We start from the raw sequence: 27735 nt of genomic DNA, 5'->3' as shown, positions 1-27735 counted from the left end.
TGCCCTCAGGATTGGAGGTGCCCCAGCGATGGCCAGCACAGGGGACAGCAACTGCCCAGGTCTAGTGGCCACGCTGTGGCTGGTACAGCCGAGGTGCCACTGGCCTTCTTGCCCACCTGGGCACACCTGGGCTGATGTTCAGCTCCTGTTGACCAGCACTCCTAGGTCCTTTGCTGCTGGACAGCTTTCCAGCCACTCTTCCCCAAACCTGGAGCATTCCAGGGGGTTGTTGTGACACAAGCGCAGGACCCGGCACTTGGCCTTGTTGAACATCACACAGTTGGCGGTGGCCGATGGATCCAGCCTGTCCAGGCCCCTCTGCAGAGCCTTCTGCCCTCACAAGAATCAACACTCTCACACAAACTGGTCCTTCCTGTGAACTTACTGAGGATGCACTTGATTTCTTTGTCCAGACCACTGATGAGGGTATCAAACAGGACTGGCCCCAAAACTGAGCCCTGGAATATTCCACTCGTGACCCTTCGCCAACTGGATTTAACATCATTCCCCACTGCTCTCTGGGTCCGGCCACACAGCCCGTTTTTCACCCAACTGCACCTGTCCAAGCCATGGGCTGCAGCTTCTCTGGGAGAATACTGTGGGAAAGCGTGTCAAAGGCTTTACTCAGGTCTAGGTAGACATATCCACTGCCTTTCTCTCATCCACTAGGCAGGTTGCCCAGTCATAAAAGGAGATCAGGTTTGGCAACATTCCCAGGAAACTACTGAACTTCCATGGAGGTGAAAGAGATAGCTTTTTAAGGAGTATGTGAATAAGCACAACAGAGCTAATCCTCACAGGAAATGCCAGCTGCAACCAGAGTAGGGCTCAGCTATTGAACGACTTCCTTGAACACCAGAATATGGTCCAGCCATTTAGACTATATGGGCAATGCTACTGTACATGAAACTATAAGGTAAGTACATGTAACAGATTTAACTTTTTTTTCCTGATTTTAAACAAAGAAGGGGCAGGAAACCCAACACTTGTCAACAAAACGCCTCCAGTATTTTCATGTGATGAGGTGAATCCTGACTGTGGCATTACTCACCATAATTATGCAAAATAAACAGGTAACTGCAACAGCATTCAAAGTTGATTTTTTTCACACATTGAGGCTAAGTGCAATAAACTCTTCCACGAAAAGAAATAAATATAGGAAAGGTAAATTTAAAATTAAAATTATTTAAATTATTTAAATTTCCTGTTAAGATTGTCTTCCTCAGGAGATCCCTTAATTTGTTCTAATTATACTACTGCATTTTCTTCTCAAGTAGATTTTACTGAGCATTTTTCAGAATTCACTGTCACCAGTAACACTAGTAACTAGTGACTAGAGCTGATAAATATTCCCATTACTAAGTTAGGTATGTCATCTTAAAACTGACTTTCCTCAAAAAATTAAGTAATGCTTGACAGGATTCTTGGTTCATTTTTATTTGGGTTCATTGGCTGATAAATCTCAAACATGCTATACGATTGATCTTTATGTCTCATTATGATCTGTGTCAGAAACAGTGATAAATCTTGTCCACTGTCCCTCGATACCCATCTCAAATTCTCTAAAAATCCTCAGGCTAGCAATTTCAACATCACTATGCAAAGACTGAAATAGAGTCCTAAAAGTTATTCCATTATGATCTTTTTTTCTACCTAGACTAAACTCTCAAGTCTCGACCCACCTTCTCAGATTAGGTTACATATCTGTTCACTTATTTTAACTGAGACACTAGAATCAGGCATTTGGGAAACAAGAGGTACATCACCTGTCATCACTGATACGTGTTGTAAAGAAACATTTATAGGCAGCATGTGATGCTTGCTAATTGAAAATATTTCCCTACAAAGAGAAACTCACCTGTCCTGCATGTGATTCAGAACCGGGTCTACAACCAAATCCTCCATCAAAGTTCATACAGGACAAAACGAATTCTACTGCTTTTCCCACATCAATAGCATCCAGCTTTCCCTGCAAGTCAGAAAATAACTAATGCACTTGATATTCTACCAAACTCATCTTCTACAGAAACTTCAGCAGTACCAAAGAGCAGTACTAATCGATTCCCTACTTGTGCAAGTGATGGTTTAGGACTTACTTACCAGAAGTGCAAGAGTTGCTGCAGCGCAGAAAGAGAACCTTGTATCTATTTCTCCTATAATGTAGGGGGTAAGGAATGACATAAAGATTATTTTTTCAACAAACATACATTTAAATCACTACTGAAAGTATGGAACAAAATGTGAAAATCCTAGGTTCTACACAGAAAACCAAAAATCAGCTAAAAAAATTCCCCCCATACAATTTAATTTTCCAACTTACCAATTATTCCCCCAGTAATTTAGAAAATGTACCTTACTATTTAAGTGATGTTTTAGTATGCATAAAAGTCAACAACTCATTTAGAGCTGGACAGCTACATATCCAAATCAATTCAACTAGCGGTAATTTACAAAAAACTGTATAATTTTGGATTTTATCTGTAGTCCTCTACAGATCATTGCAGAGCAACGGAAATAATGCAAAAATAATCAGACAACTCTTACTCTCCCTTAAATCCAGGCAAAAGTAGAAGCCATTTCTTGTTTTACAGGAAAACTAATTAAAAGTTACAAGGTTTCTTTTGCATATTTGTACCTGGAAGAAAAACCAAAGCTCCTACACCTGTAACAGAATGATTGCTCGTCAAGTCCAATATAACTCTTGTAGCACAAACTCCAAGCAATTAATACTTGAAGTCACAATTTTAAATTGAACTGAGCTGCAAACATTCATTCTTTTGGTCAAACTTACTCAAGACTTCTCTTCTTAAGAAATTCACCAGCTGAAACACATAAACCAACAATCTGCTGCTCTGTCCTACATCAGGTATTGCACTCCTTCAGCTGCACCTCTCAGAAATAATGCCAAGCCATTGTGCAATCAGTACACTTGTGACAATACTTCAACAAAAAGGATGCAGCAAGCTATGAACCAATTTAACGCACAGCATATAATCTACCTTTACAGTAGCATACATATACTGGTAAGATCTCAATTGCTGAATTTTACCCAGACAAGAACATGAGTGATATGCAATAGATTTTATTAAAATTTAGGTCTTCCATGGTGATAAATACTTTTAGAGTGACTAAATATTTACGCCACAGCTTAAAAATGCCATGTTTGTTCATAAAGAATTTGTATGCAGAAACAAAATTAGTATTAACAGAAGTTCATGAGTACAAACACAGTTTTTCTCGCTCCCACAGTGAAAAATCCTTTCACAGTTGACATGAATATGGATCATTACTGACTACCATCAAATACCAAGTATAAAATGTTCCTTATGAAACAGCGTATCTAGTATATCCAAGTACTGTTAAGTTACAAATGCCCAAAAGTTTTCTTCTTTAAGAACTGGACACTTTATTCTAATACAAGAATGGAACTGAAGTTTAGAATATTTATGAAAGGAATGAAACATAATTCTGTCCTTCACAAACCCTTCTTTTTCATGACTCAGAAAATACAAGTGTTCACATACAATACATATACGAAAAGACCATCCAAGGAAACTTAAGTTTACAGATTTACACAAGTCAACCTAGACACTACATTTAAAAGAACTAAAAATTACCCCATTCGTCTCCAGCAAATGATCCGTCTTCTTTTTGCAAGCTCTGTATATATTCAACAATTTTATTTACATCAACTACATGGAGACTATCATATAAGATAAGAATCTGGGGGGAAAAAAATGACACAGTAACAATTAAAGAGAAGCAAAATTTAATTTTTTTTTTAACCAAAAAAATAGTGGATTTATAAAAGATGTGATTTAATTCACTCTGAATACTATTTGGTATGGTTTATTAAAAAAACCCTTTTTTTCACTTTAGTAGTTAATCTCTGCACTGTAGATTACCTCTATCTAAAAACTTTAACAAATTCTCAAAGGAAAATACAGACAATTCAAACTGGAACTCTTTCATGCTTTGTTACTTTCCAATGCTGAGGTCTCCTTTCAAAAGCATAACCAGGGTTTATTCGTTTTATCTTAGCAATACGCAGAACAAAAAGATTTGATTATGGTTAATATTGTAACGGGACATGACATCTTAGAGGTGCCAATTTTTGTTTTGCACTGCGGCTACTTGGATATGTGTATGTTAAGCTGCTAGTTACTAATTCCACTTACAGTGCAAACTTGTCAACAATTATTAATTTCAAATTATTAGATTTTTATTCACATTCACTTTTAAAATATAACTAATAGAACCAAAATGCAACAATTTAAGAAAAAGTATGAACAATACGATTATACACCAAATATACAGTGAATATATTCTGGAAGAAAAGATAAAGGTTATAGTAGGGAATACAATTTTCCAAACCAGCACTGATTTAAACCAGCAAACCTGTAGGACACAATGTCGTGTGAAAATAACAATACTGTTTCTGCGCCTCATCTGACTTCATGTTTTTACTTCCAACTTGCATAATAGGTAAAGAGTAATTAGGAATTTATTATTTACAACCAAATGAAAAAAAAAAAATCCCAGTTGAAACTAAGCAATATTATAGTGCCAATCCTGAAAAACACTGGACATTATGACTTTAAACCTCGTTAGCTGGAATCTTTCAATTGTTAGATAAAATTTAAGTCTTACGGAAAATTCCAAAAAAAGAATGTACAACTCCAACAGAAAATATATTATCACAGCATGCACCTTAAATGCAAATCTGAACAAATTACTATTAACTGTGATCACAAGAACATATGACCAGACCCTTTAAACATCCTGGATATGTGGATAGGACTAAACAGTTTGTTCACTAACACCATGCATACTCAGTACGATATGCTGGTTAAGTTTACCACAAAAATTTTACATCAGCATTTGCGAACACTTTTTCAGTCTGCACAACTAGAGCTCAATTCAGTTAACATGAAAACATCTCCTGGTAATATCAAGTATATATTTAAGAACTAACATCTCTAATATGTTAAGTAACGACCTCAAATTGTACCCCTTATACTGAACTAGAATTTGTGAAAGGAGTTGGATTGGACAGTTTGGAAAAGTTCAGACATCACAGCCTAAAGAAACTTTAGTTTCCTGGTTCTCAAGAGTATTCAGAGTAATTCCAGTGCTAAAGTGGTAATAAAAATCAACCTTAGAGTATTCCGTCCTACCTAAGGGGTTCAAACCCAGTATCTTAAATCTAGCATCGTTTCTGCCTAAAAAACTATTCCGTATTATTTATTTGTAATGCCATTAAAATACTTCATCTGCAAGATTGAATGAGAGAGGCGCGCTGCAAGCAATCAAGCGAATTGTTTGGAAGTGTTTGAGCCTTTTCGGTACTTTTGCACACAATGGTTTGCACGAGCAGAACAAACCAAAACAAAAACCAGAACAAAACAGGGGCACAAGCAATAGTGAGAAAATAAGTCTATAGTGGAGATTAGTTGCACTGAAAAAATAAGAGTGAGAGTTACTTCTTATCAGGGGAGTGTATGCACCAAATAAATAATAAAATGCTCAACAGACTAGTATCATTTTAAATTATACTCCCTAAAAAAACCCAGATAAAAATAAAATCAAAATTTGCTCTTATTCCGGTCATATGTATCTTCACCTCAATGTACGCTAAGAAGAATTTAAAAAAATCAAAAATTATCTACAAAATGTTCTGGAAAAACCTGTAGCCAGGAGTATTTCACGATAACTTACAAAATGGCTAACAGAATGCAATAGCCATTGACTGACCATTAAAAGTAAAACATTCCCAAATACAACAACTTTTAGAAAGTGATACAGATAATCCTAAAGTTTTGTCCATTCGATTTTTTTAATAAGATAATGAAATAACTTTTGCCATGGGCTTCCAACAGTAACTGGTTCATAAATCTGCAATCATCAAAATCTTACTCACAAACACTTTTTTCTAAAACTACCCTACTACACTTACCTGGACAGCACTGAGGGTATACAGAAGATGAGGATCATGGCCTATGCTGGCACTTATTCCACCACATTCATGTTGACACGATTTAATGAATGACAGAATTTCTTCTTTGTTCATTCGGTGCAGCTGCCCCATGAGATCCATTGCTGTCAGTCCCCAGTACACACCACTCATCCTCAAATACTCCGACATGCAGTATTCCTAAACAGTGCATTATTTTAGCTCTTGATCAGATAAGCACACCATCAATACAGATCAATGAAAATACATTAGTTAACTTTGACAGTTTCCAGTTAGTCAACCATCTTCCATCCGTTTAGCAACTATGCATCAGCCACTCACAGATATTCTGTACATCATGCACACGTGTATATACACACATATATACAGGAAAATGCACACGTATATACCTACACACACCACCCTCCCTTCCTGTATTTTTCTAGTTCAAAGCATCAAGCTCATCAAATTAGGCACAAACAAGTAGTTGGGCGCCAATTCACTTCAGAACGCTTATTATCTTGGCATTCAAAGAACCCCTCAAATTGCCACCCCAACTAGTCCCAAAAAATAACAAGTCTATTATTTCCAAGTGCCGAAACTCTCACAATCTGAAGTTGCACCAGGAAGTAAAATTTTAGATTGAATTCTCTTACATTGATTACATCACCTACACTACATAAACGTTATTTTTTTATATGCAGTACAATCAAAAGCAACAGTGCTTGGCGTGCTTTTGTGAACAATAAAGATAACCGCAACTTTTCTTCACATAAGCAGTTATTGACAACTTCCACCTACTGGAAGCAGAATCCCATTGTTGTGGACTACATCCAATCACGACTATAAAATTGATATTAGTTGTCCCATCAAAAGAATAACATGCAAATGCAACTCTACTTGTGCATTCTAGTGGATGAAGAAGCTAGTAGCTTTTTTCTCAGGTCTCAGAGTAATTATAGAGCTAAAATGATAATCTTCAAATTTATACTCAGATAATACATGCCAAAACTCATCACAGACCTAGAGAAATTAACAAATACATCTTTATTTTATACTTTGGATTGCGGGGTAAAAAACAATTAGCTTGTCAACATTAATCTAATCCTTAACTCTGAGCCAATAAATAAAAGCTATTATTACTCTCTGTAACAAACTGATACCTACATAATCATCTTTCTTTGTTCCATATGAAGCTATATAGTCCGCATGTTTTTCTGAAAGTAATGTGCTTGGGGCATCGGGTTTTATTACAACATCCTTTTGCGGTGTCCCCTGTAAAAAGCACCAACAAGTCAGTTGCAATGTCAGGACAAAATGCTTTAGCAACTTGGCATAATTTAGTCAACACCCGTGACCGTGACTCTGGGAAAAAACATCTCTCCAAGTCTTCTGAGCCTAGGTCAGGTTGCGTATCTCACGCCATCACTGTTCAGCCTGGCTAAACCTTTCCCCGGGAAAGGCTGCGAACCAAACCTTGCAATAAATCTAAGAAAGAACCCCAACTCGCCAGGAATAACCTGAAGCGCCGGACACAGGAGCCCTTTCCCGGGCCCGGCCCTGCCGCCCAATGCCCCCCCGGCCCCGCGGGGCCCGGCCCTGCCCGCGCCTCCCGGGGCCGCTGCGCAGCTGGAGAGGCGAGCGCCACCCCGTCCGCCCGAGCGGACCCAGCGCGACTCGCGGTCCCCCAAGGCCCATACAGCCGCGCGCTAGAAAACAACGCCTTCCCGCAGGCGAGAGAGCCGCAACACGCCGCGGGCCCCGATACCCACCATGTTCACGGCAGGCACAGGAAGAGGCAAAGCGGAAGGCAGCGGAAGGCAGCGGAAGGCAGCGGAAGGCAGCGGAAGGCAGCGGAAGGCAGCGGAAGGCAGCGGCCGCGCGGCCGTCGCTGTCCCCGCCCCGGACCCGCTCGGGCCCCGCCCGCCGGCGGCTGCGCAGAACCGGACGGCGCTGCTCGCCACGCGTCCGCGGCCCGACGCTGTGCCCTTCAGGGGCCGGTAGCGGCAGTGGCGTTCTGACTTGCTGCAGCTAAAGTCTATTCTGAAACAGATAGTAAATTTAAAGTACACTAACTACAGCTGTGCACTTTCTTGCATCACAGCAAACAGGACAGCATTCAGAAATAACTTCGGTTTCCTTCCTCAGCTCTACGGAAAAGCAAATCCAAGAATTTAGTCACAGGTAAAACGGATAAAGATAACTGCCCCTTTGCTCAAAACTGTCTCTTTTGCTTCCTAATTAAAACTGTCTTGGGTGATTATGCTCATGATTACCAACTCTTGATGCTGGCACATGTTCCCCTTGAAGTGTACCAGGCAGGAACATCAAACAAGAAGTAGTATGTATAATGCTGGGTTGCATAGGACAGTCAAAAATAAGATCTATTTCTTGCATACGTCAAATACTAAGCAAAGATGTTGCATTATGGGTCTTCCTGGAGGTAAGCCAGTAATTTATAGGGATTAAACACTTTAAAGAACTAACTTCCCAGGTACCCTACCCAAGAAGTAAGGATGGCTGAACTTATACCTGATGATAGTACCATCCAGCACTAAGTTCAGATGAGACATAAAAGAGACCAGACAGAGGCAGGGATATTTTGGAGGGAAATTGGAAATGAATTAATAGAATTATTGAGGTTTGAAGATACCTCTTGAAATCATGGACCACAACCCATCTACACCAAGTAGGCTTAGCTAGAGCAGGTTGTTCAAGACCACTACCAGTTGAGTTTTGAGTGTCAGATGGAGGCTCCACCACCGCTGCCAGCATGTGACATCCCTCACAATAATAAAAAAAAAAATTTCTTGTGTTCCAGTGGAATGTCATGTATTTTAATTTGTCCACGTTGCCTCTTGTCCTGTCAGTGGGTACTACGGAGGCTGGCTCCCTCTTCATTGCATCCCATCAGGTATTTATGCACATAGATAAAATTATCCCTGAGCTTTCTCTTGTCCAGGCTAAAAAGTCAGCCTCTTCTCACAGGAGAGATGCTTCAGGCCCTGAATATTTTTGTTCAAATTCCTGGGGCAAGAGCATAGAGAAACTGAAATATGGCTATTAACATACTTCAGAATTCGTATTTTGGGTTACTTGTCCGGTGTAAGTGATTTGACAAGCAAAATAAATACAAACCACAACCACACTTCTCTCAAAAATATTTTATTAGAATGTAGCACTGACTGTCAGAAATGACATTTGGATTACCTTATTTTATAGTGAGAACAGAATCAGTGCTTAATAATGAACAGAATAAAAATATATTGAAGGATTTTTTTCCTTCATCCCTTTTTAATTCTGTTGAGAAACACACTAAAATCTTTTTCCATAAGAACACAGAACACTACAGCAGCGCCAGATGCACTTTATACATTTCTTTAAGCCTTAAATTTGCCAACATGTTCACGAGCTATGATCATCCTTTGAATCTGAGCAGTTCCCTCATAAATCTGAAAAGAAGAATTGCAATAATGTTACTGGGTGATTTTAAAAAAGTTTTAACAGGTATACATTTGTAAACCTCCACGACACTAATCCACTGTGGATTAGGATGTGCAGGAAGACAGAGAAAACAGAGAAAATTCCAGTGTGACAGAGTAATTACAGTGGGCTAAATGAAATGTAACTCATACAAGATACTGAGAAAGTCTTGTTCTCTCAGGTGCTCTTACCTAAAGTCAGTAGGGCTCTCATGAAAATAGACAGGTGATAACATTCCTCTTATTTCAGGAAGAAAATACATAATTTAGATTTTACAAAGTAGGATCTGAAATCATGGGTAGACGGGAAAACATTACTTGTCCTTAAGTGTTGTATTTTCTTTGACTAGCCTTTCAGGGTCATACCATATGTTATCTTTGATCCACTTATTTCCATTGCTTCTTGTTAACTAGTACTGTCTCCCATACAGTTTTGCTTATGGTTTTCTTTATTCTTGCATTTTCTTCTTCTTGCATCATCACTCTATTCTGTTTGTTTGCTGGCAGCAAAGTCAGAAATAGAAAAAAAAGCACCTCTGAAGTTCTAATGCCAGAGGAGGCTGTATGCTCCATAGTCACACTGCAATGTAATGCAAGGACTGAGGCGACATAGCTTAGAGGTTTTAATGTTTCAGCTCCCAATTCTGCCAGAACTTGGTTTGGCAAATTGCTGAAAATCATGCAAATTCACTTATAGGAATAATCTTTCCAGGAACCTTAAAGAGCATTTTAAAAATAAGGATGCTATAACCTGTGTTCACATTAGTGTTCTGGTTCAGAACAAGCTGTTGATTGCCAAGGTGAATTCTCTGCTGCTACTTACCCCATGTTGATCCAGTCCACAGAGCAGACTGTGTTTTGTGAATACTAGGTGCCTTCTGAAACCAACTCAAATGGAAGTTCTGTTTTCTCCCTGTACTAAACACTCACCAAACCCTAGGAAAGCCATAATGGTCCAAGCCTACAACTGGACCCTAACAACTGCATGCCTATCAGGGACATACATTCCAAGGGACCAAACAGGCTTGCTATGAATTCAGCCTGCTCAAACTGCTTAGTGTGTGGCTGTCGGGGTCTCAGCAGCCGTTCCTGCAATCTACCAAACTGCTCCTATTGCACTAAATTTGCACTTGCTGATGAAGACAGGCAGGAAATTCAAGTGTAAAGACTTGAATCACAACTCACAATCCTCTTAAGTAATTATAGGAAAGGTTTTGGTTCATAAGCTGATGGAAATAGTTTCAAAATTCCTCGACTATTAAAGAAAGGAAGTTTTCCAAATTTAAGAGTTTCCAAACCTAAGAATTTCTACCAAAGCAGCCTAGATTTGTAGCCAGACAATACTAGGGCAGAGTAGGGACATGTAAAAATGTTAGCAGTAAACACAATAAAAGGATCATGTAATACCAAAAAGGATCAAACATATGAAAGACAAGTTGAAAAATCAAGTTTTTGTGCATGCAACGTATGGCCAAAAGTATATACCATCTGGAATTGAGCAGTAATACAGCAAAGCATAGTGAAGTGCAAGATATAATCAAGAGACATGGACAAAATAATTGCAAGACAAAAGCCTTTCCTGAATTCTTTTGGGGATGAAGTGGAACTGACAGTCATCAAAAATTTAATACTAAATCAGATTAATTACAAAAACAAGCCTACTTAGCCATGCACTTGGATCACTGTGATGAAAAAACTAAGCAATAATGGGATTCTGTAAAATCAATCTCAATCAATCTGAGTTTCAACCCTCACACCATCGTTCTCTAAATAGCATGCAACCTGACAGGAAAAAAATCCCAATCATAAAGTTCAATTAATCATTCATTTCTTCACTCACATAAGTGAAGTTAGTTATAGGGACCTATAGATTCCAGCATAGCAGTTGTCTTTCCTTAAACTGAGAAAAATAAATTCTTGGCTAGTGGCAATAATAGTTTTCATTTTGAAGTCAGCTGTAAGGCAAATATTAACTTCCTAGAATCTTGAGAATGACAGCTGTTATAGCTAACAATCATTATAGGTCACGGTCTACGTGCATTTCTTGATATCATCTATTTTGTTATGTTTTATCTAGTCACTATTTATGTTAGATAATGTCAGTAAAAATTACGCCTTTTGCTGAATGCAATTAAAATATTCTTGCTGAATGAAGAACTGTAGCATAGTATATGCCAATATACTAATTACAAGATGTCATGGAATAATTTCTTGACAGTAACACTGCAGTAAAAAACCTGGGATAAAAAACATGTGAGATAATCATTTTACGTGTCATGGTGTCAGCTAGGATAGGGTTAATTTTTTTCCTAGTAGCTGGTACAGTGCTGTGTTTTGGTTTTAGTGTGAGAATAGTGCTGGTAACACATTCATGTTTCAGTTCTTGCTCTGTAGTGCTTACTCTAAATCCAGGACTTTTCAGTTTCCTGTGATCTGCCAGCAAGGAGGTGCACAAAAGGCTGGGAGGAAGCATGGCCAGGAGTGCTGACCTGGAATGGGTATACCCCTGGAAAGGGGTATTTCATGCCATAGAGTCACACCCAGTATATAAACTTAGGGGGAGTTACCAGGAAGGTGCTGATTGCTGCAGGTGGATAGGGTGGGCATTGGTCACTGGGTGGTGAACAACTTGATTGTGCATCACGTGTTCTTCTTGGGTTTTATTCCTATCTGTCTCTCCCTTTTATTATTATAATTTACTTTATTTCTGTTACTAAACTGTTCTTAACGCATGAGATCTACCTTTTTTTTTTTTCCAATTCTCTCCGCCACCCGTCCAAAGCAGGGAGGGGAAGGGAGTGAGCAGCTGTGTGGCTACTTAGTTGCCAGAGCAGTTAAACTACAACACCATGACACCCAATACTGATGATACCTCAACCACAGCATTCTACACAGTTTATGATACCAAAGTTTCAAACAGAAAGTTTAAAAGTAACAGATGATGTTACTGGAAACAGAAAGGAAAAATAAAACCAAAAATCCCAACCGAACAAAAACCACCTTTTCCCTCGTAAGTCGCTGGGGTAAGAAACTGCTTTACTGTTCAGGCTAAGACAGCTTAGACTGTCTTAAGCAGACATCAATCCAGAATACAGATAGATGGTCAGCAGATTTGCACCTCTGAAGGTTTTCAAGAATAGTGCGATACGTAAACCACCTCTACTTACAAAATACCAAAGCAAGCGTTGGTATTTTGATCAGGATTTTTTTCCTAAGAATTCAAAAACTTCAGAATTGAGAATCCAAGAATTGCAAAGAGTTACCACATTAGAGGGGAAAAAGAAAGAAAGAAAAAATATAATTTATTTCTTTTATGTGGTTTGAGTTTTCATCAAGTGCAATGACTTTTGTATGGAAGTAATTTCCTGATTTGAAATAATTTCCTCATTTGAATGACTCTTTAAATGGAAAGATTACTGCTTTCATTCTAAAATTATTTTTTTTAATAGGTGTACATCATGATTTGAAGTAAGTAGCCATTAGTTTATTCTATATAAAATCTATGCATTATCACATTCTGTTTTACTTACCTGGTAGATTTTAGCATCTCTCATTAGTTTTTCTACAGGATATTCAGTATTAAATCCATTTCCTCCAAAAATCTGCACTGCATCTGCAGCTACTTGGTTTGCAATGTCACCAGCAAATGCCTTCGCAATGGAAGCATAGTAGGTATTCCTACGACCGGCGTCAACTTCCCATGCAGCTCTCTGGTAAGCCATCCTAGCGAGTTCAACTTTCATTGCCATTTCAGCAAGCAAGAAAGACACTGCTTGGTGCTATGATTAAATAAACTAGGTTAATATTGCCTGCTTAAAATTCTATGACATCCAAGAAAGACATCATCTCCTAAACACAGTCATTTTTTTCAAGAAACTCAGTAAGTTGTACAAGAGAAGTTCTACAGAATACGCCTCAGGCTCTCATATATGTATGTTGAATTATACTCTTTTAAGTTTTTGATTTTCAAGTCCATTTAGCCGTAGGGATTAAATAGTGATTATGAAGTTGTTCTTTCCTATTTATGAGATTGGTATTTACCTTGCAGTTTATTCGTATTTTTTCAAAACTGGTAAGCAGCATGATTGGCAATGTATACTATTAGTGTTAATACTGTATGTCTTGTTTCACATACTTCAGATGTTTTCCTCTTTCCTGAAAACCCCGCTTTATTAGCACTGAAGAACTTAAGTATGCCCTTCTGGTACTTAAGTTTTGAGGTTCTGGGCAAAGTTTTCTTTCTGCTTTTACTACCATTATTGATAAATTATAAAAAATTCCTTAAGTTATCACATAGCTAAGTTTACTTATGTTGCAACCTATATACTTGGAAACCCCAAAATGGCAGAGGTATAATATAAAAATTAAGGAAATATAAATATCAAGGAATAACCTTGAAAAATCAGTACCAGTACATCTGGTGTGAAAACATAAGCTTTTACTATAGTCTATCTGCCCCCACACTTACTTCAACAATTGGTTTCCCAAAGGTTTTTCTCTCCAAAGCGTATCTAGTAGCTTCATCAAGAGCTCTTTTTGCTAATCCAACAGCACCAGCTGCTACCTGAATTGAATACAGGCCAGAATAAAAAATCAGAAGTTCCTGCTGTGTTTTATAACCAAGTTTTTTCGATACTTACGGGTGGTCTGGTCTTATCAAAAGCTCCCATTGCAATTTTAAAGCCAGCTCCTTCAGCTATCAATACATTTTCTTTTGGGACTCTCACATCTTCAAAGACGATGCCTCTTGTATCTGAGCAGCGTTGACCCATATTCATTTCCTGAAGTGGGAAATTTACAGATGTGCTACTAAATTGGATTATTCAAAGGTACAGCATGTTTTCATTCTTTTGTTGACTCAAAGCATATAGTTTTTCTTCCCCAAAACACTTAATCTAAAAGTTACCGCATACAAGACAAATACTAGTTTTGTACTTGCAGACCAGCATGCCCTTAACTTGTCTAAGCTGGGCAGTTTACTTTCTCCTTATATGAAATTAGTTCTGTCACTGTAATCAGTCTTCTTGTGTTCCTCTAGTTCCGCTGTCTTTGAGATGCAAGTGGAAAAAAAAAAAGAATCTAATATGCAGGAAGTAAAGGTACACTACAAGTAAATAAATAAATGAGCTTTCCAAGTTTTCAGATTTCTTGCCTACTGTTCAACATTCAGTTTTACCTACTATTAAAAATAGTACCTTTTTTTTTTGAAAAGAGAGAACTACCATTAATATCTCTAAGGCCTCTTCTTTGACCAGCAGTAGCTAAAATTAAAACTCACTATATGTGTCTTTACTGCCAAAATTGTCCAACTTGCTTCTTATTCTTTCAAAGCATACTACTTCTCATTTACTGGCACCTGTCAATACAGTAGTTCTCAAAGACTCTTTTGCAGCTGTTCAAAGTAGTCATCTTCCTTTAGACCATTCTGAATAATTCCTTTTCTGAACTAATAGCTTTAAAATTATGTTTTATGAATAGTTCCTCTATGCTGTGAAAATGAAAAGATGGTTGTACATAAGCATATGAAAATTTTCAGTTGCATAACAGTTTCTTTTCTTTAGTGGTACATTTGTTTTATTATTGGTTTAAACTGAACAATAATTCCTGGCTTGTCAAACAAGAAATACAGTCTATACCTTTCTTCCAATTTGGATCCCCGGGCTATCTGCTTCCACAATGAATCCAGTAAAGGCTTTGCTTGCAGGAGCTTTTGGATCTGGATTGGTACGTGCTAGCAAAAAGTACCTAATGTAAAACAAAGAAGATGGATGCAGTTTATCCTCACAATTAACAGGATATATTTATCTAGCACTTTGAACATTTTTATGTTCATTTCTACCATATAATAAATTCTGTCTGTAAGTTAACAGCCCTTCTTTCTTGCCCATCCTGAAAATAAAAAGAGAGGGGGCAAGAGAGTGGAAGTTTCAAAGATTCAAGATTTCATAAAATTTAATAAAATTATTCTGAGCAACATGCAAAGATTCTCTACCTTTTCTATGTATTGTAAGTCTTTATGATATTACCAGCTTCCCAAATAGTACAAAAGAAACCTATTCATAGCATGTAAATAAAAATTAATGCTTAGGACATACATTCTTGGACATAAAAGTTATCACCTGATTTCAAAGATCTTGATTTTATTTTTCTAGGTGTAAGTTGTAAATCAGTATTTCTCTTAGGAATTAAACAGCTGTAAATCACTTTTATGGTATTCAGTAAGGTCAAAAGAAATCTGACAGATTGTCTTTGGTGGGTCTGCCTTCAACAAGGAAATAACTAGAAAATTCAGCTTTTGGGTAAGTGTATAAAGTTTTTTCCACTTGAATTCAGGAAAATTTTTGTGTTGTGAATCAGTGTGATGTAAGACATTATTTAAGAGGTTTACATTGTAAAAGCACGCTCTAGACATCACAGCCATATCTGCAATATTTGACAGACAGAAAATGTCTTCAGAAAATGAAAATTTACGCTACAATCCAACAGCGTTTCTAGCTTCACTAGGAGTAAGAGGTGTTTCTACTAGAATCAGATTTCATTTTGATAGCAGCAAGATTCAAGAGGCCGTTCTTGAGTGTGGAGTCATGATGTCATCACTCATTTTCCTTTTTAGGCTTTGCATAGCACTCGACTGCATTTGTATATGCTATCCTGATAGCTGTCCTGATAAGCTGGGCAGAGATTAAAATTTAGCCTGCTGAAACACAGTGAACATTCAGATTCATATCAAGTCTTTAAAGAATTTAACTGAGAGCGGAGGGGTGGGGTAAAACCACTACATAACAGCATAAAACTATGACACCAGTTAACATACCAGTTTGCTTTCCCCCCATTTGTGATCCACATTTTCTGACCATTAATAACATATTCATCTCCTTTCTTCTCAGCCTTTGTCTTTATACCAGCCACATCGGAGCCTGCTCCAGGCTCTGTTACACAGTAAGCCTAAAAGAAATCAAGATGTGAAGTCTTGGGCAATAACAGTTCTATCTTTAGTCAACTACAAATTAATGCAGATTTAAGTGAACTGCATGGTAAAATCCAAACACCAAATAAACAAAACCCCCCAATAAAACCCCAAAACAACCCAACACATAACCCCCTCTCCCCCAAACGGCTGGCTGAGTAAGGGTTAATTTTCTATATAAATCCATAACAGTACACAAAATTGCCTTTTAAACAGAAACATTCTGTAACTCTTAAGTTATCACTTCCTCAGGCTTCAAAAATTCTCATGGGAAAGCTGAGGATCTTTAAAGTCTAAAAATAAGAGCACTGAGTAACATTTTATGTTTACCAAGTCCTTCATTTTAGGAGGCTCAGTTGTACAGATTTACATATATTGCACACAAATCTTTACCTACTTCTATGTAACAAGTACTTTTTATGTAGTATTTAAGGTCACAAACAGAGTTTCATTCCCATCCAAGTTAAGGGTCTCCTTATATAAACCTTGTATTTTTCTTAAATGTCTATAGCCCCTCTTGAAAGGCAAATAAAAACTATTAATTTTTGATAAGTGACTTAGGATAGGGATATTTTTCCAAGTAGTATCTTCTGTTTGCTTACTGCATGTATCTCATTAGATATCTGCTAACTTTCAGTAAATTTCACTGTTTATATACAAATCAAAAAGGGCTAAGCTGTGAGTACATCCAAGTGTTCAGGGAGGAAAAATGGAAAAAAGAAGAGGAAGAAAAGAAAAGAAAAAAGAAAAGGAAAAGGAAAAGGAAAGGAAAGAAAAGAAAAAAGAAAAGAAGAAAAAAGAAAAGGAGTAGTACTATTAACATGGTTTAGGAACTTTCTACAGGATAGCAGTTACACTTACACACATCATTGGCTCCTCTGTCATTCTTCCTAAGTATTTTTTCTGCTGATGCTCATTTCCTGCAATGATAACTGGCATTTGCTGAAAGAAAACATTTAGATCGTTAATCTGGCTCTTTCAAGTGCAGAGATTGTAGTTTAAGGGATGTAAGAGAAGACAGAGCTTACCCCTAGGGAGTTTGCTTCAATGGCCGTTTGAACCCCTGTACATCCGTAAGCTAACTCTTCTGTAATAAGGCACGCCTCAAAACTTCCAAGGCCAAGGCCACCTATGGTTGAAGTATTTAATTTACTTGAGGGGATTTAAATTATAACATATTAATATTAGTGATTTACACAACATAATTAACAAAAACGTGTTCTTCCACATACATGTGATTGTGTACTGTGTTTGATTAAGCATTCTCATGCAAGCTTTTTAAATAAATCCTCATCAGAAGAGTAACAGCTGATTTGAAAATTACATATCATGTGTCCAGTTATTGTTTGATCAGTGTGGGACAACTTGCACAAAGTGGCAAGAATGTACCACTCACATTTTTTTACTACTGTATATTCAAGAATTAAGAGTTCCTAGGAAGCAGAGAAAGGGCTCCTGAGCCGAACTCATTTGGGAACAAAAAAGTGTCCCTATTAGCAAACAACGGATGCAGAAATCTGTTTCTGGCAGAAGACAACACTATGGCAAACACTACATACAAATACAATAACAACTACCTCAAAAATATTTGCCTGAACTCTCAGGTGACTTCCTCGGTCAAAGAAATAATTCTCTTTGCTGTCTTTGTTATACCAACCCTCGACAGACATCTGTTACATGAATTTGTCAGGTCTCTTTTTGAATCTATGTAAAATTTTAGCACTTATATCCTACAGGGGCAGTAAGTTGCAAATTAACTCCACACTGCATACAGAACCATCTCCTTTCACTTGTTTTGAATCTAGCCTCTGCTGACGTAATTTGATGCCTTCTAGTTATACTGAAACGGACAGTGAACCATCAATCCCTTTTCACACTCTCCCATGACACTGACATTTTAGTCACTTCTACAGAATTTACATCTCACACAGAAGATAAAACTTTTATAACCTTTGTCATCCTTTTAGAAACCTTTTCCATTTCCCCAATACTCTCTTGAGATGGAAGGATCTGACCATATAACGAGTTAAAGAGGCAAGTGCAATTTGGATTCAGGCAGCACCATAATTATGTCTTCTGCTTTTTTCTTCATTCCCTTAAGGGTCCCTCTTGACCTTAGATTTTACAGTTTTGACCACTTCTGAGCATTAAGCTCATGTTCACAGGATCCAAAAATGTCTTTTCTGAGAGGCAGTATCTAGTGCACAGCATACCATTTCTCTGAAGTTCAGATTGCTTCTTTCCCTTCACATGCACATAACTTTTTCTTTTTGGAATCGCATTGCCATTTTAACTCTCACTCTGTTTCATGACCTTCTCCTGCAGCTCTCTGAACCAGATCATCTTTTCTACACTGAATAACTTAGTATTATCAGCAAATTAGATAGATATTATATATCACCTTTGCATTTACCCCCTTTTCCACTCTACAGACATGCCAAATAGCACAAGACCCAGCAAGGCTGTGCTGCTAATTTTGCCAGTACGAAACCTGATGATTATTCAAACTTATTTTGGAAGTTCAAGTATTCTCTATCAACCAGCGATCCCTTGTTCACACATTTATTAGCTACTTCAGAGAACACCAGTGATTTTATGAGGCATGAGTTCCTTTCACTAAAACCCTTCTCTAGCATATCATGTTTGTCTGTATTACTCATACACCTTATATGCCAGGACTCTGCTGTATTGCACTTAATCTAAACTGAAAAACTGTCCTTCTGGGATAAACTCCTAAATTGCTCCAGCCTGTATCAGAGACTAGAAAAAAACATGACCTTCTAATTTCTCTGCCTAATCAGCTGACACTGCACCAGGGGAACGTTAAGCAGCTGTAATCACAGTAGAAAAATCTGGTCATAAATTACTAAACCATAATCTGTCTAATTTGTCTCCTGATTACGTCCACACCTAGTAACACTTGTATGTGTCAATTTGCCTACTGATTAAATTTAGATTATTCAAGTATGTGACTATTTATTCGGTACAGAATCCATAATTACACACAAGAATCTCATCTAATGTCTTTTCGTTGTTTCATTTTACAGATTAAAAAGAATGTTTACTTACCACAGCTTTCTGGTATGTGTGAATTCATAAGACCAAGTTCCCAAGCCCGCTTTATAAGTGGAACAGGATACTGAAACAGACATGGAAAAATCACCTTCTCATTCACCACAACCAAAACTTTAAAATTTATACAGGTTAAGATATTTTTTCCCCAATTTCTCCCTTACACTATCGTAGATTTACCTCTCCAGTTCTATCATATTGTGCAGCAACAGGAATAATTTCCTCCACAGCAAATTTACGAGCAGTAGCTTGAAACTCCTTCTGTTCATCAGTAAGTTCTATTTTTAAAAAGGAAGAGAAAAAGACCACAAATTCTCTACTGTCTTTTATTTTGCCAATTGTCAAGACTATGATAAAAAAAGTAAACAAGAGCATCCTTCCAGGACAACCCAAACCACCACTGTGCGGGGCTCTCCAGGAAGCAAAAAAAGCTCAGTTTCCTCTTCCTCCTGGGAAAAAACCCTCCATTGTTCTCTGATCAACACCTACAATGCACTTACTTACATCTGATGAAATGATCCACAAAATATTGAAGACGAAGTAGAGAGGACTGTGTAACATAAAATGTATTACCAAAAGAAACAAGAATGCTGTGCTAATTAAATGCATAAAAAGACAGAGGTTGCCCAAAGATCCTGACTCTTCAGTTTCAAACATCTAGCTCTGATCCTCTAAGTTTGCTTGTATATATATTACATATAAAATGCCAAGATGAAGATGATTTCTTTTTTTACATTTCTTGATAACCAAGTTCAACTGTGACTACATTTAAGTACTGTAACATTGAAAACAGCAATATGAGGTAAGTATTCAAAGCTAAGACACTCTGGCAATTAAAAAAGCTTAAGACAGACATGAGTTAAAAAAAGAAGAAACTCTTAAGAACACTGCACGCATATCTGCCTCAGTTGAGGATAAAGTTACTTTGTTTTTCAAACTATTTTTTTAATAGAAATCTATTTTGAACAAACACCTTCATTTTAAACTCATGGTGAGCTACAATATAGGATATTATTTCTTCTTAACTCTGCAATTTGCCCATAATTGTTATATTTCTTTCAAAAACTGTATTACTTACCAAAGCTAAAGCCAGCTCCAGGTTTGCCTACATGTAAGTTTTGAGCAGGTTTACTAGAATGTGACCTCCATCCATGCCCTGTGATGGTTTGAAGCATTTGCTAAAGAGGAAAAGAACATGAGGTGTAAGATCTTTACAGCTCAAGCCTCCAAAAACTACTAACCTATCTGCAGCATGACTTTAAATGCAGACTCCCTCTCTAGAAATGGTATCACATCAAGTATAATACAATTACTACAGTCATAAAGGAATTACTGGCTACCTTGTGTTTTGCTCCTGTGGCAAGCAGCACTTACATGAATTGACAGCTCTGCCAGGGATCTCAGCCTTTAACAGGACCAAGGGCGAGTGAACTGCTGTATGCACTTTTAAGTATTGTGCAACTGAGTATTTAAAATTTATTAAGCATAATTAAAATTTATGTTCACAGAGACACAGCAATATATATTTCTTTCATTTATACACACAATCATCAAAACTTCATTTTCTGGCCCTCTAGTGAATCCTACTACCCAATGTTTACCTACATGCAGATTTAGCAAGATTTTAAAAACAACCTACCTATTAGCCAATATATCAGAATATTTTGATAATGTCCTAGACTCATCTCTGCTCTCTTTTATTAAGCTGCTGCCACTGACACTTGGTGATTATTATTATATTCCAAATAGGACAGAACACAGCAGACTATCTGAAGTTTATTTTTCTTCCTAATACTTATCACAAATTTATTCTTTTTCATAGTAAATATTTTCTTTGCTTTTTTAAGTTTAGAGCCCCAAATATTGTTGCTACAGCTATTTTCAGAATGTCTTAATACTGTGCAAAAACATGTCTGAATCTGTTTTAAGAGGTTGGTTTACTCTCTTCAAGAGCTATGAATCTCTGAAATGGTTGGAAATTAGTGAAAAATATGTAATTGGATAATTTTTAGGACAACCCAAATCAATACTGCAAAAACAAATTTGCTTGAATGCTAAGAAAAGGCTTCTGCTTGATTTTCTTATGTGAAAATGTAGACTTTAAAAAAATTGAATTAATGACAGTGATGCAAAAAATATCACAGAAATTTTACTGTGAACTCTAGAAGACAAGGACATTACAGAAAGTTACATAGTTGGGGAGGCAACAAGTATCTTCAAAAAAGTTATAGTAGATAAACTGTCCTCTTAAAAATAATAATGCTATGTGATAGATGGTTATAACACAGCACAAGAAGCATGAAGAATACTGCAAATAATAGGTATCAACACAGTGAAAAAAATATTTTCAGAGGATACTGAAAACATCTATAAAGTTCAAAGGTGAAGAAATGCAGAAGGACCACTGCTAGGCACAGAAGAGGGAGAGGCTATGACATATTTGCATACTGTGCTGGTAATGTAAGTTTATTAATAGTTCAAGATTGCATTTTCCAGTAGGTAATATATTATTAATTTCAAGTTTTTAAAAACAATAGACATTGCAAAACAGCATCTTGCTAAGTTTTCTGTTACTGCTACCTCTCATATTAAAAACAATACCACAAACATCTAGAAAGACCTCGATTATTCAGAATGATTTATACCTTATTTTATCTGGAAAAAAGACAAGATGAGGTTGAAAAAAAGTCAGGTGATTGTATTTTTTTTTCTTTTGTTTTTTTAAGGAGCAGCCCTTGATACACTAATGCATAGGTTTGCCACCAAAAGGTTTTGTCTGTGCTTGGATTCAAACTAATGCTAAAAGTGATATCCTGTATGAAAGGAGTTGTAAAATTTAAACCAGTGAACTTAGGTCTGTTGTGGTATAGTATGCAAGGTAACACTGAAGATTACTCTGGAAAAACTCAACAGTACCCTCACAAACAAATATGGACAGATGGGATTCATACCTGGAAGCTGCATGACTGATCAGGTGACAAAGGATGAGGGTTTGCTACATGTAAGAATTTGGATGACCATCTGTCTACTTGTCAACTTTCCTATTGCTTGACTCTGAGGAGCAGTTAGATTCAGTGAGAAACTACTGCTAGTTATGTTCAGATGAAACTCCTACTGCATTTCCTTGCGCTATTGTATAAAATCTGTCACAATTACAAATATGATCATCAGTGTAGCGAGACTAACAGTGGAAGAATGTGCTGTCAGGAAAAGGGTGTTACAAGGCTACTCACAAAAGTGATGCAATCTCTTTATCACCTTGATGCCAAAAGAACTATAGAACCTGTTTGAAAAGATGCACATCACAGAAAATGATGGGACAACAATAAGCTAAGGGTCACTAACCTTGATTTTCCCTCACATATCTCAGGGCAAAAATGAGAAGAATTACCAAGAGGAGTTTGTTGTTGGGGTAATGTGTCAGGAGGGTGAACTTGAAATACTAATTTCCTCCCTATGGGCTTCCTTTGCCTAAAACATTACTTTTGATCCGTAAGATACCAACTTCAGATGGAGACTTCTTCCCTCACTGACTTCCTTCACTCTCACAGCAACACTTGGGACCTGTGGCCAAGCTGCATCAATTTTGGGAAAACTAACACTGCTGCCAGGAGGCTGTGAAGGGCCTTTCAAGTAATTCAGACTCACGAATGCCTCTGGAAATGGGGAATCCAGAAAAAGGCATGTGTAAATGCTAAATGTGTTTTGAATAGTTTTTATTTTCTAGTTTGAAGCTGTGAGGTTATTGGTGGTTCAGTACAATAGAAAGTTTGTACTTAAGAAAACCAACTATTATACGTCACACATATTTTTAAAAAATTAACATACGTAGTACAGTTACGTATTCTAAAGGAAATGCATTGGATAAAATACCCTGAACTATAATCCCGGTGTTTTGAAGCCGTCTCCACCGTCAAATGGGAGGTGCCAGACACACACTTGGCACTGGGCGGCCTTTGCCACATGAGGAGCCCCCGGGCTGCGCAGTAACGCCGCTGAAGAACATCATCTGGCAATACCCATTCGAACCGTGAGGATTACGGCCATAAACTCAGGTAATAGTGCGAGGCAGGAAAAACAGCACAGCGAGCAGATTCCAGCCCCACCGGCTCTCCCCACAGAGGCAGCCCTTATGCCTACAGCTGTCCCGACGCTCACGGCGGGCGGAACCCGGGCTGGCCCCGCCGCTTCCGCCCTTCGCCCTCTGCGATCCCGCGGCCCTTCCCCGCCGCCCGGGCTCCCCCGGCCGCCAGCACCGGCAGCGCCTCGGTTCGGTTCGGTCCGTCCCGTCCCGTCCCGTCCCGTCCCGTCCCGTGCCTCTCCCCGGGCCTTGTGTCCTCCGAGCGTCCGCCCGGCCCTGCCGCTCACCCGCGTCGCCCTCAGCGCAGCCATCTCGGCGGGAGTGCCCTACAGCCGCAGCAGCTTCGGCGGGGCGGTGCTCGGGCGGCCGGGGCGGTGCCGCGCGGGCCGCCCACTGAGCGGAGCGGCCGGGGAAGCCCTGGACTCGATCGCCCCGCCCAGCTCCTGCGAGGAGAGCCGCGTTCTGTGACTGGACCGGCCCGTCCTCTGAACACGGCCGGTGTCCGAGCCGCAGGCTTGGCCAGTTTGCTGTCTGTTTGCTGAGTGTCCTAGGCTGGCTCCAATCACCTACATCATTCACCTGTTAGCAGAAAAGCCCGCGTAAGCAGTTTTACTGTAATTTGCGCCTCAGGGAATCATAAACTCGTGTTTCGGAGGTGTGCCAGGAACTGGAGAGGGGGTGGGCCTGGCGCACGGGAGTTGTTACCAACTGTGTTGATAGTTACATAAAATGTATTTATAAATGCTCTTAATTCCGGTTGTGTTTTAAAGGAAAGGCAATGTTTTCGGAAATCATCTGCGGTGCTTAAAATACGCTCTTCTGAATATTATTGTTTCGCTGTTGTACAGCAGTGTTATTTAGGGGTTTATTAAAACAACGATTTCAAGAAGAATGGCACTCTTGATTTTTCTACGAATTCCTTTTTTGGTGTGACATTTTAACAGAATTAACAAAACAAAGTATTTCTCTGGAAGCTTGATTTTGGATAATATTTTATTTTGCATAAGAATACAAAATAATATGCCACAAACATTTTTGCATCATTATTACCTTTTTATGTTTGGTTCTTAATTGCTTGTTTTGTTTCTCACAGTTGACAGTATTGATTTTGTAGTTAATACCAAAGAAACAGTTTGATAGAAAACTAGCCATGCAAAAGTTATTTCTGGGCATATTTATCAACCGTTTGAAAGGAGGTGATTGTAATGTTTTATAGACTTCATACTGTTGTGACTGTAGGTGATTACCTAAGGGAGACACGTAGGCAGCTTTGATTCAGTGCACAGGCTGCTGCTTTTTCACTCTAATATCAGTAGAATTTTTTTTCCTGTAGTTTAAGAGTAATTGAGCAAAAGACATAAGCATAATTTATAACTCTATGTTGCTTAATTATTTTTGAAGATTCTGTATGTTCCTGTTTCAAGTACTCTATACCTTTGGAATGTAAAGCTGTAGTGGGGCTTTTAAATACCAGTGCTCAAAGTCTGCATTTTGTATTCCATTTTATATAGGGTTCTGTTCCATAGGTCATGTTTATGAATGTAGTGTGGGAATTTAATTACTGAGCAGTCCATTTTCTGTCTATATATTATTTAACAATTTGTGCAGTTTCTGTGTATGCAATATCTTTGTATTCCTCAGTTTATTTATCATTGCAACACTATGTTGTGATGATATATGAGGAGATATGCTAATCCCATTTGAAAGCTTTAAAGTTTGAATTTTTGATTTGCGGCATGGATTTTACCATGCATATTCTGAGATGGCACACATGAAAATTCTAAAGATGCATAGATGGGTTCAGAGTCTGTACGAAAAGCTGATGTCATATGTAATATATCCTGTGATATGTAACAAGTGACTTCAGCTGACTGATCATGCTTAAACATCTGTAAGGATGCTGTACACTAAGCATAGTTGCTAGCTGCAGGAAGTGATTTAAATCCTACAGTGATCAGAAATACAACATTATTTCTAGATGCCTTTGAGATGAGGATGCATATCCCTTTAGTAGGTGAATAAGCTTTTGTTTCAGGTGAAGAGGCAGCTTTGAACTGGGTTGAGGACATCCCTACAGCAGGATAAATCAGTACACTGAGGGAATGCTGACATCAGGAAGTAATGCAGAACAATGCTGTTTGGTTTATACAGTGAAATGTAGTATTCAAGACCTATAAAACATTTTGGAGTGTTTTTACTTCAGGCTTGGCAGAGTGCTCCCTAGTAAGGGGCTGGAACATGTTGGGTGCACTCCTAGATTGTGTCTTCCAGTAAATTTCATCCAAAAATCAGTTCATGTGTTTTGAGATCTCTCTGTGAATCAAGTAAGGCACAGTAAGTGAGGACAATTTGGAGATTCCCCTCAAAACTACACTCCTCACCTGAACTGAACTGTTCATGTAGACCGAGACTGAGAAGGTTGTTGTCTGAAACTGTCCAATTGAACAAATTGAGTCAGGAATACACTGTAACATCTGCTGTTCTCCAGGTCTGCCTTACACTGGAAGCATCTTTGCATGTGAAATTGGCTACTTGCTTCTGAAGACAGATGTCTATACTTTCTGGAAGCAAGCTTCTGTAGTAAAAAGCTGCTAACCATCTGTGATTTCCTGCAGGGTTGTAGAGGTTAAAGAACAGAAGTTGTTCCAGAAAAAGGAAGGAAAGAGTGCATGGAGCCAAGACAAAAGTGTTCAAGGACATTACTGCTAAATGACAGGAGCAACTGGGTTAAGGTAATAAAACCAGCTGCTCACTATGCAGCTTGCACTTACGAAGCTATACCCTTGCTTACCTTCCTTCTCTCCTTCAAATTGTTTTCTTACTACCTCTCTTCACATCTCCTTGGGTAAATGAATGAGTATTTTTTTGGCAATATGTAGTCAACATAGTTTTTCCAAAGGCAATCTGGAGGAGAAAATTCAAAGCCCAGGTGGTCCATGTCTACTAAGTATTTGGGAATTGAGGGGTATGAAAGATGGCAAGGTTATCTGTCAAAGCCTGATCCATTATATCTTAGAGGTTCAAACTTATTTACGTAAGGAGTGACAACAGATAGAAATTTCCATAAGTTGTCCTTAGATTTTTTTGCATTTCTCTCTGAAGCAGGAAATATAGCATCTGTCTTTCATTTTTATTTTCTCAAATGCTTACTACTGTGCCATATTTCTTAATTAATATTCCTCTGAAAACTTTTACTACAGTAAGAATTGTATACTGCACAGTATGTTGCTTTATTAATCTATAATACTCTCTTCTATATTAACCAGCAGAATGCATGATGCTTACTGCTGAAACTTATAACTTAGCAAGTAAACACAGTAAGATTATTACATTGCAAACTACAGCTCATTGTCATGGTTTAGGGATGGTATTCCCCAATTTTTAGTTGTCATGTTGAGACTCTCCAAACTACGTTGCCGCTCACTCGCTCTCTCTTCTGCTCCTCCTGTGGCAGGCTGGAGAGAAGAATTTAGCATCTGTTACTTGGAAGGGTATGCAGGGCAATAAATTGTATGATAAAACATGGAGGGAGACACATTCTTACAGGAGCAAGCTAAATGGATTATGTGCTGAAGATTTGACACTGCTTAGTTGTAATCCAAGTTTGTACAGTCGATTAATAATCTGATCTCTGAATTTCACTTCTGTAAATTCCATATTTTTCCATGCTCCTCCCAAAACCTTAAAAAAGTATAAATTTTATTATGTAATGTTAGATATAGGGTTGTTTGAAGATATTGTAATGTCGTAGTTTAGGAACGGTACTCCCTAATTTAGTGCTCCCATTGAGACTCTCCAAACCACGCTGCTCCTCGCTCACTCCCTCTTCCCCTCTCCCTCCCCCTATGGCAGGCTGGAGAGGAGAACCGGAGGCACAAAATGTAAAGATTATAGGTTGAGATAAGAACAATTTACTGGAAACAGCAATGAGATAAGAAAAATTAAAAGTAACTGCAACAATAATAATAATAAAATTGTGCAAAAGAGAGACAGTGATTCACATGGAAAATGCTCATTAATCCTGACTACCCCAACCAGAAGCAGCCCCTTCCCCCTACCCCAGCAATGACGAGAGGTGATATAGAATAACCTCTTGGTCCTGGCCATGTGCCTCCTGGCCGCTGCAAAAATTAACCTTGTCCTGGCCAGAAGCAGCATGCTTATCCCTTAAAGTTAGCAA

The 27735-nt window shown here is 38.2% G+C and overlaps 2 protein-coding genes, 1 long non-coding RNA gene and 1 other non-coding gene across 4 annotated transcripts; 1 reads left to right on the top strand and 3 right to left on the bottom strand.

Moving 5' to 3' along the window:
• Positions 1-6: 6 nt before the first annotated feature.
• On the bottom strand, positions 7-7997 carry RABGGTB (Rab geranylgeranyltransferase subunit beta). Its single transcript, XM_032117205.1, has 7 exons — positions 7726-7997; positions 7121-7228; positions 5957-6154; positions 3618-3723; positions 2101-2153; positions 1859-1969; positions 7-596 (listed from the first exon to the last, which is right to left on the bottom strand). Exons 1-7 carry the CDS (start codon positions 7726-7728, stop codon positions 273-275), a joined length of 903 nt encoding a protein of 300 aa, XP_031973096.1. The 5' UTR covers positions 7729-7997; the 3' UTR covers positions 7-272.
• Positions 6895-6977, bottom strand: LOC116448460. The gene has a single exon (XR_004241955.1). It is a non-coding gene; the product is annotated as a small nucleolar RNA SNORD45 (small nucleolar RNA).
• A 1105-nt stretch (positions 7998-9102) lies between the features above and the next one.
• On the bottom strand, positions 9103-23947 carry ACADM (acyl-CoA dehydrogenase medium chain). The gene is made up of 12 exons (XM_032117204.1): positions 23843-23947; positions 20553-20652; positions 19655-19752; positions 19472-19541; positions 17431-17531; positions 17264-17344; positions 16250-16380; positions 15072-15180; positions 14076-14216; positions 13904-13999; positions 12966-13214; positions 9103-9405 (listed from the first exon to the last, which is right to left on the bottom strand). Exons 1-12 carry the CDS (start codon positions 23864-23866, stop codon positions 9334-9336), a joined length of 1272 nt encoding a protein of 423 aa, XP_031973095.1. The 5' UTR covers positions 23867-23947; the 3' UTR covers positions 9103-9333.
• On the top strand, positions 14213-20105 carry LOC116447741. Its single transcript, XR_004241677.1, has 2 exons — positions 14213-14534; positions 15588-20105. It is a non-coding gene; the product is annotated as an uncharacterized LOC116447741 (long non-coding RNA).
• Positions 23948-27735: the final 3788 nt, after the last annotated feature.

Source organism: Corvus moneduloides, chromosome 9, assembly GCF_009650955.1.
Source record: "Corvus moneduloides isolate bCorMon1 chromosome 9, bCorMon1.pri, whole genome shotgun sequence".
Lineage (NCBI taxonomy): Eukaryota > Metazoa > Chordata > Aves > Passeriformes > Corvidae > Corvus > Corvus moneduloides.
Note: the sequence above shows the minus strand (reverse complement) of the source record. Positions and strands in the feature narration are given on the sequence as shown.